A 9,013-nucleotide genomic window follows, 5' to 3' on the forward strand; every position below is an offset into this window, starting at 1 on the left:
GCTTCTACAACTTCTGACTTTAATGCCAACTAAAGGTAAATCGACACTCGGCAATGTCAGGGATTAATATTGTTGGAATATAAAAACAACACACTTGAACAAAAAAAAACAAACTTTTTCATTGGAACAAATAGTCCTAAGATTAGCCAATCAAAACGCTGTCATTTATCTTTTTTTCCTATAACCCCATTATGATGATGATGATGCTTACATTACTTTTCTTCTCCTTAAAATTATTATTATTATTGTTGTTACCGCATGTTAATGATAAGAGAAATAATAATAAGCATGTGCGTAGTTCGACTCAGTTAATAATGGACCTAGAAAGTTAAGACTGACTAAATTCTCGCCGAAAAAACGTACAACAGGCAAACTCTTGAAAAGTGGTTCAAGGCTTTTCAAATATATGACCCGTCTTAAGACATATTTAGTGCCTACATCTATGTGATATTATTGTATTGATGGTTAGATTGCTAAAGTGCCAATGAAACATTATCGACGACAATTTTTCTCATACATTTACTCCGTTTTGCCAGTAAAGCGACAGGCAGAGAAACAATTCAATAACTGCGGTCTATCGGAGTTGAACAAGGCTTAACGTAAGAGAATCCTGCACCAAATTAATTTATATGCAATAGTTGCAAATGATGGATTTTTCCTTAGTCCATTGGACCCTGTCATCTACGCATTGATTCATGTAAAAGCATCCATCGAGACAATACGATATCATCGGTAAATAGCTGCTTACCCCATTAAGACAAATGGACAGAGTGTGGTCCATACAATAGAGCGATGTCTTCGGGAACATCTACACTTCAAGCAACCACAAATGCCAACGAATAACTCAACTACTAACAGATTACTGTTGCTGTTGATATGGAAGCGTTTGACACGTAAAAACCCGGTTACCTCTCACAGTGCCAAGGCTAACTTCCGTTCTTGCGCAATGAGATGCAAATATGAACTGACTGCCTCGATACACATATATTTACTGATAATAATTCGTACTAACTTGCATATATCAGAAAAATATATCAAAAACTATAATTGGGGTCGCCATTAAGCAGCACTCTGGAGGCTCTAACTGCCAGCACGCGCACAGTTTAACGAGGCGTTTTTTCAATAACTCAGATCGATAATGTATATATCAGACATTTAAAGGCTACAGTATCGGTTTTCTGGTTGTACTTATCGCTCAACGATTACATGCATGAAAACATTGGAGCGGTTAACATGCTCTATACTAAGGGCCCAGTTACAAATTCATGGAGAGAATGCACGCAGAATTCGCGGAGAAATGCTATTGCGCTATTTGTACTATGACATTATCAAAGAAAACATTGAAACTATGGTGATCTCAGGCACACTTTTGTTGTAGGCACGGAAGAAACTAACTTAAGGATGAAAGCAATGCAGAACAACAGGGCACCACAAAACTAGAAGTAGAATTGTACATTGTACCGTAGGATAGTTTTAGTGAAATGATCTAATACCAATGTATTCACTGACCATTATATAATAATAATTATTAACATTCATATTACATGTTTGAATCTCACTTGGCATGTATGGTCGAAGCATATTTGCCGGTTACGGCTTTTTTTTGGCATAACTTTTGAATGCTTTTTCCTTTTTTTACATGTTATGTAGAAGGTAGTTTTATGCACAAATTAAATGACTTAGCCCTCAATGTCTTGCTTTTAAGTTATTTATGATACATCGATTCCACAGATATAACTTTATGCTTCTTAAACCTTGCCTAAGTTCAACAACAACTAATCATCATCATTGTCATTCATCTCTATTCGACACAGATGACGCTTTTCTTGTTCACGGAGTGTACCGGTTTACTACATGGCAATCTCTATTTTTACATTGAAACTAATGTTATCACCATAAACTCATGCATTTAAAACGTAATCGAGCAGTTAAGAAAAGTGTTTACGACTACTTTTCGGAATGCAAACCTTCTGAATCGCTTTAGTAACTACCCATGGAGATCTTTGGATTAACGTTTTAAAGCTTAACGGCTATCCCGTTATTTGTCAATGACAGTGAGTGTCATTTATACAATATATCGAGAACATTTACTCGATGCGTATGTCGTCCACGCTGAAAAGTGCTTGCAGAGGTCGAAGTAATTCAGATCTTTACGGCGTCAATAGAGTTATTTTTCTACGCAGCTACTTTGTTTTGATGAGACGGCTCATCCTGGAACAATACTGAATCCTTAACTTTGGTTAAACGCTGTCTTAGTTATAGTGGCTCCGAGGTATTATTTTACCGTCAACAAGCAATTGTACACAGTTAAGCTGCTCACGTATAGCCGATGATAAGCGTCACGGCGACACCAGTACATTTTTCATTGGGTAGTTGGGTACCCTTAGAAATAGAATACAGTATACATTATTATAGGTTTGCAAGTGTGAGGAGAAACGCAAAGTAAACAGCGGTGTTCTTGAGGGCCGATGGTATAGGGCGCTACCATCACGAACATAACAAAACTTTTTTAATAGCGATGTTAAGCAAGCCGAAGTGGCAAGTTTGTTTCAGTTCCTGTACATACGTCGGCAAGCGCAACGATCGAGATCCAGGTGCCATCGGAGACAAGGCAAACAACAGAAAATCGCATTCGAGCTTGAGATGATAATGAATAAAGCTGAAGGAAGTTCATATATTTTTCAAGATACATTTAGAATGTATAGGGAAAATCCATATACGCTAAAAAAATGTGTTCGAGCGGATCGTCTAATAATGTTATTTTTACGTTTAACAAAGGTGCATTGATTCTCAAGTTCAAAGTGCATGGCTTACGTATTGTACCTGAAGAGACAATTGTTTACTTTTTTTTCGAATATTTTATATGATTTATATTGGAGGAATTAATCTAGTAGCGACAATGTCAATAAAAGCAATCTAGCGTAATAGCAGTCAAGCAGAGAACTATGAACTGTCAAAAGGATTCGAACATACAACAATTTAACCAAAAATGGCCCGATAAATTCTAGATACGATTATTGTTAAGTCTTTTCCAGTCTTTCCAGAGGCATGCTTTGTTTTATCCCTAGTTGAGTGATGATAGTAAATTAGCTAGTTGATAATAAAAAGCTGTAGAAACGTATTTGTGCCACAAACAAAAGGCTAAGTAAAGCCGCAAAGTAACTTTAGGTATATATATATATATATATATATATACAATAATTTACATGGTTTAGAATTTCTGTTGCAATATATGAATACCAAGTGTACAATGATTAAAATACAGTTAACAGGCTCACCATTTGTCTAGGCAATCCGCTTCCTCCATCGAGGGAGTAAAAGTGGACGGCAGAGTCGAAGGTAATAAACCCAATTGTTGTCCGACCATCTCCCGGAATATGGTCGAGGCATTCTAGAATCTGATCAGTGGTGACCTTGAGATAGCCAGTCTCGACTGCTTGAAAGCTCACATCCATCACGAAGAGATACGTTGCCGCTTGCGGTGGCCGGACCATGTATTCGGTGGGCGCGATGTATTCCACGGTTCCGTGCTTAATTTCCGGCCGCAACTCGGGATCTCCGAATCGCCCCGTGACGGGATCCTGCAGGAAGTCGGCTGGTAAGTCATTCAGCCTGAAACATATGTTGCATTTCCATCGTGTTCGATCAATAAACTGGATAAACGGATTGATATAGGTTCGACAAGCTCGACACCGTACAATTGTTGGGACCTGGAGAACAGGCAGCCCCTGTAAGTCTTTAAATGGTTGCAGCAAGATTCCAAGTGGCAATCGGGATTTCTGTAGCAACGACGACGTCTCAGGCACCTTTACCATTGTGCAGCGCATGACATCCGGAGAACAATTTCTACTCGATAATTCGCTCAAAGGAAGCTGAGCATTGAGTACGTCACGTTCCTGAAGAAGGTTTACGGGCTCAACACCCCACAATTTATTCATACCTTCCCGAACTGATAGCCCAGCCATAGGACTAACTAGATTTGAAGCGTAATCTCCATTATCTCCATTGGGGTAGCCTTGGCCGTTATATTGAGGTCCTGTACGGCCCATTTGAGGAGCAGACTGTGATTGCTGATTTGCTGCTGGATACATTGGTCGGCGAGCCTGAGCTGGTCCTCCTTGAGGTAAACCTTGCAGTGAAGATGTTGTCGGATGATCTTGAAGAGGAGGCACTTGAGGCGGGCTGCTTACGGGCACTCCAAAAGGTATCGACCCTCGGGGAGGTGACTCCGGTTGATACCCACCAGGACCGATTGCTGTGTCATTATACTGAGGTCTTGCAGGTACGGCTAAACTTGTTGGAACCGGAGGTCCATTGTTAATTGGCGGTATCGGGGGCACAGTTGTAAGCGGAGGTCCAGGGTAACTGGTATTCTGAAGGCCCTTATTTTGATGAGGTCCTAGACGACTGGCATGCGAGAATCCTACATTTTGGGGCGGTTCATTTATAAACGTTCCGGGTTGTTGGGGGCTCGTAATTGGAGAGCATGGTGGAGGTCCTGGAGGAAGCCCATTAACCGCCGGTCCTAATGCCATACCGAAATTTTTTGAAGCAGTCTGTTGTACCCCATTGAAAGTCGTTTGCTTCACTGGTGGTCCATTTAATAAAGGCTGCTCTTGTTGATGTTGATTATTGTACATGGGTATTTCTTTGTGTTGTGGAAGCTTCTGTGATAAAGAACCGAATAGGTTTTGAGCCTGGAAGTTATTGGCAGGCTGAGGGAAGCCTCCTGGCGACCCCGGTGGATGCGCTTGATTGAACGAAACTGGCGTGCAGGTAGATGAAACAGTTTTTTGCTTGACAGGTGGGCATGTTGCAGGCGCATTGGTGTTGCGAACATCCTGCGGGAAACCTCCTGGGGGAGGGGGCATTGCGTGGCCATAGTTCTGCTGTGGAGGAGCGGAATTGACCTGGTCGGCGTAAAGCTGCTGTTGCTGTGGTAAAACATTAGTTCCTGAGGGCCTATAGGGGGGTACCTGAATAACGGGCGTTCCTGTTACAGGTGGCTGAAACCACTGTTGCTGTCCCGTGGACTCCTGTTGTTGATTGTTATTACTACTGTTATTGTTCATGCTGCTTGTAACCAACTGTGCGTTTCTATCGAGACTGTGATTGGGTATATCACTCGGTTGTTGCGATCGTGTGCACTGTAGAATTTGGAGGCTCATTCCAGGTGGACTTCACACACTGCACTCTACTAGCCGGAACTTCACTTTTATAACCAAACCGACCTCCACCTAGAAACACTCTACAATATTAACAACACACCACCAGCCTATCAACTAACGAAACAGTAGTACCAAACTCTCGATTCGAACAACGCAGGAAAAACTCATACACGTCAGCTTCCGACGTTTAAGATGACGCCTATCAGCTGGCTTAGTTTGAACTTTGGCGCGCAGTTAATCTGTGTGTGTCGTCGGGCAGCAATCGCGCAAGACAATGCTTAGGCCGATCAACGTAATGACCGTATTTGTTGTAGCAAATAACCGAAGTACACGAATTTCTGTTTCAAGAAAGCTGCATGACATAATGGTAATAACTTCGTAAAAAGCATAGATGTAATAAACTTTTTTGTGGTTTGATTACCACCGGTTCTAATGTAGATACGTCTTTTCTGTGTATGCTTTGTAAGCTAACATAACTAAATATACCTTTAGGCTATGTTCTCTAGGTTTCTAGAAGTGTTCGTGGTTTTCTTACGACAGTGTTAGGTTAATGTCTGTTCTGCAGATTTGCTACAATTGAGCTACACACAGACGGCAACTGAGCCGTGTGCGTTGGAATCTACCAATTATTTACTAGTCATCTTAGCGCTGTGCATACAGATAGACTGGGGGCCGACTGGACCGGCTTGCCATCATTTAGGACGGTTTTCCAGTGTTACAAAATTAACTTAACCGAAGTCAAGAGAATGTCTCGTGGAACTTCAGCCGGTTTCGACCGACACATTACGATCTTTTCGCCAGAGGGTCGCCTGTATCAGGTTAGTTTTGCTGTTGACCTACTCAAATATCTAATAGCACTCATATATTTGGATAGTATTTCACGGTTTTCCTCGAATAGGTTGCTGATTTTTCTACCATCCAAAACCTGTGCAAACTGATATTAAATTTAGAGTTCGCGCCTAGGTTAATATAATTCCAACCGAATACTGTATAAATAGTATGAACTTAGAAATTGCATATAGACATATGCTAAAAAGGTATGATCAAAACCTTTACAATCAGATGCACAGGACGCTAAAATAAAATACAAAACGAGGGAAATGTTTCTATTTCTTGACAAGTATCGTACGGGTTCTGCCAGCAACCTTTGAAACGCGTACATCGGAGGCTGCTACAAAGAACTTTATTATCAGTGCCGCTCTTCTTGACTAAATGCGCCTTTTACTTCTTTGTATACGAATTGGAGAACATTAGCAACAAAGTAATTTACGTATTTAATATGCTGGAAGGTTTTTAGTAAATCCGGTTTAGGCATCGTGTCATCTTAACCTGTGTAAAGCAGTAATACAAATGATATCATTATGTACTCGCCTTAGTGCTGACAAATGTTTTCCTGTAACCAGATTTCAATTTGAGTAAATGTCCTACTCTGTAAATGAATCGGAACATGTATTAACAACACACGTTTTGGGATTCATTAAATGTAGAAGTCGCGTCCCATAAGTCGCATGAAACTCGAGTCTTCGTTTCGAGAAAGAAATGTGCTACGACGTAATATTTTGGTCCGTCATTCGTTGACAGGTGGAATATGCGTTCAAAGCGATCAATCAGGGAGCCCTCACATCTGTAGGAGTCCGAGGCACAGACACCGCCGTGGTTGTCACTCAGAAGAAAGTTCCTGACAAGCTTCTCGATGCCTCTTCAATCAAGCACATTTTCGTTATTACTCCGCGGATTGGCTGTGTGATGACTGGTGGAGTAGCCGATTCCGCTGCGCAGGTGCAGCGGGCACGTTTTGAAGCTGCTAATTACAAGTACAAATTTGGGTATGATATTCCAGTTGACATCCTCGCTCGACGAATCGCCGATATTTGTCAGGTACTATTTTTTGTTGATTATATTAAATGTCTTTTTGATCGCAGAATTATACAGCTTATTCTTCCAAATCTATGTTGAAAAGGCGCAGTTGCATGACAGAACATTATATACGGCTACTAGAGATACTATTTTTTTACGACATGTTAGAGGCACTCTCCTTTATTATACACTTTCCCTACCGCTCTAGCAGCTCATTAATGCACGTTCTTAGATCTAATTTCTCTGTCAAAAACAAATCAATATTGGAATATGCTTGTTACTCTCTTCAGTATGGAAAGTTCTGTAATCACATGAGCTTAGGTATGTATATTATAGCGAACTATAGCTAAAAATAAGCAGGCTAAAGTCAACCTTAAATATTAATTTGCTCAATCTAGGAAGTAATTCAGGCATAGCGATTAAGGTCTAACGTTATCATCAATTAACCAGAATGCGTGCTCTCGATTGTCTTAAAGATCTGAAGCAAGCTAAGCATAGCTTTTGGGCGTAAAGCTCTATTTATGAAAAGCTTCTTCGATTACAGCGATACGCTTTTATCCTGCGGTAACATCTAGTCACCTCCTCGCTGACTTTCAGCAGTTCGATTTTTACCCTTGAAACGCTTGCATTTTTCGTGTACTGTATTTTCCCTTAACACCTCTTTGCCTACTGCTATTCGATACTGTATATTATACATGTGTACGATATAATACTGTAATATTCGATGAATTTACCTAACGTTCCGGCCTTCAAGGACCAAACACTTATTTAAATAACGTATTTACGAAATTTTGAACTAGAGGCGCATAGTTTAAAAGCTATTGAATTTCAGAGCTCGTTGGATTCGCTTGTAACAGCCTAATATGTATTGTGACGAACGATTTTGTTTGCCCAAATGGCAGTACCTGGTCTCATTTATAAAATATTATTTTTTTTCTGATTTGCATTACCTTCGTTTGCTCAGATCTACACGCAAAACGCCGAGATGCGTCCCCTTGGTTGCTCTATGATGCTCATTTCGTACGACGATGAGCAGGGTCCAATGCTGTACAAATGTGATCCTGCTGGTTACTTTTGTGGCTACAAGGCCACATCTGTTGGTGTCAAGCAGACCGAGGCAATATCGTATCTTGAAAAGAAATTTAAGAAGAAGTCGGACTATGATCAAAACGAGACAATTCAGTTGGCCATTTCAACGTTGAGCTCCGTCCTCGCCATGGACTTCAAGCCCACTGATATTGAAGTAGGAGTCGTTTCGAAGAGCGAGCCCCGTTACAAGGAGCTGACGCACGCCGAAATTGAAACACACCTCACAGCGATCGCTGAAGAGGACTAGGTATAACTAATCTTTGCAGTACATTGATTATCTTTGAAATCCCACGCAGACATACATACAGCGCATATCGCCACCCATGTATGTCAAGTTGCTAGTTGGCTGTCACAGCAGGCTAAAATAAGAATGCCGTCGTTAAAATCATTGAGGAAGAACATCAACCAGAAGGTTTTAAGTGGCTGTAGAGAAATTTGGACTCTTAGACATTACGGGTATTATTGTGCATATGTGTCCGTATATTTCTGTGTGAAAGGGACGCCATTTAAGAATAAACTAGTAAAAATACATTTTGGTGTTATTTATCTACTACAGCGCGTTTTTAGCGATACGATAAACTAATTATGTAGAAATATTCTAAGCAAGGCATTTATTGTTTACTCAGTGGTTGTTAGATTTTGCGAATACTTAGTACTCAGGAGTTCTCATTAATAAAATTTATTGTTATACAATTTGTAGATAAAAATCTGTTAATTACAATAAACAAAATTGCTTTCTAGTGATCTACGGTATACCTATGGTAATTATGTGGACAATTTGTGTAATTGACATAATACCAAAAATTATAGGAAGGGAAACTCTCGAAAGAAGTTAATCTTAGCTTCTTTCAAAATAGATTATGAAAATACGAAAATATATGACGAAATACGAATATATG

The 9,013-nt window shown here is 40.2% G+C and overlaps 2 protein-coding genes across 2 annotated transcripts in view; one reads left to right on the top strand and one right to left on the bottom strand.

Annotated features, from left to right (window-relative positions):
- Sec24AB (Protein transport protein Sec24AB) overlaps positions 1-5,740 on the bottom strand; it is a 10,218-nt gene extending 4,478 nt beyond the window's left edge. Inside the window, exon 1 of the mRNA XM_022848894.2 lies at positions 3,279-5,740. Within this exon, the coding sequence (XP_022704629.1) occupies positions 3,279-5,168 (1,890 nt within the window). The 5' untranslated portion in view covers positions 5,169-5,740. The remainder of the gene's footprint in view (positions 1-3,278) is intronic.
- Positions 5,741-5,798: 58 nt separating this feature from the next.
- On the top strand, positions 5,799-8,645 carry LOC111269376 (proteasome subunit alpha type-6). The gene is made up of 3 exons (XM_022848920.2): positions 5,799-5,986; positions 6,750-7,046; positions 7,990-8,645. The coding sequence occupies exons 1-3, from the start codon at positions 5,915-5,917 to the stop codon at positions 8,359-8,361; spliced, it is 741 nt and encodes a 246-aa protein (XP_022704655.1). The 5' UTR covers positions 5,799-5,914; the 3' UTR covers positions 8,362-8,645.
- The last annotated feature ends 368 nt before the right edge of the window (positions 8,646-9,013 follow it).

The sequence above is a fragment of the Varroa jacobsoni genome, unplaced genomic scaffold (assembly GCF_002532875.2).
Source record: "Varroa jacobsoni isolate VJ856 unplaced genomic scaffold, vjacob_1.0 scaffold_1382, whole genome shotgun sequence".
Lineage (NCBI taxonomy): Eukaryota > Metazoa > Arthropoda > Arachnida > Mesostigmata > Varroidae > Varroa > Varroa jacobsoni.

Bases quoted from the DNA above. Each gene is read 5' to 3' on its own strand.
- LOC111269376 (XM_022848920.2), top strand. From the start codon at position 5,915: ATGTCTCGTGGAACTTCAGCCGGTTTCGACCGACACATTACGATCTTT. The intron at 5,987-6,749 runs GTTAGTTTTGCT...ATTCGTTGACAG, and splicing joins CAGAGGGTCGCCTGTATCAG to GTGGAATATGCGTTCAAAGC. The intron at 7,047-7,989 runs GTACTATTTTTT...TCGTTTGCTCAG, and splicing joins GAATCGCCGATATTTGTCAG to ATCTACACGCAAAACGCCGA.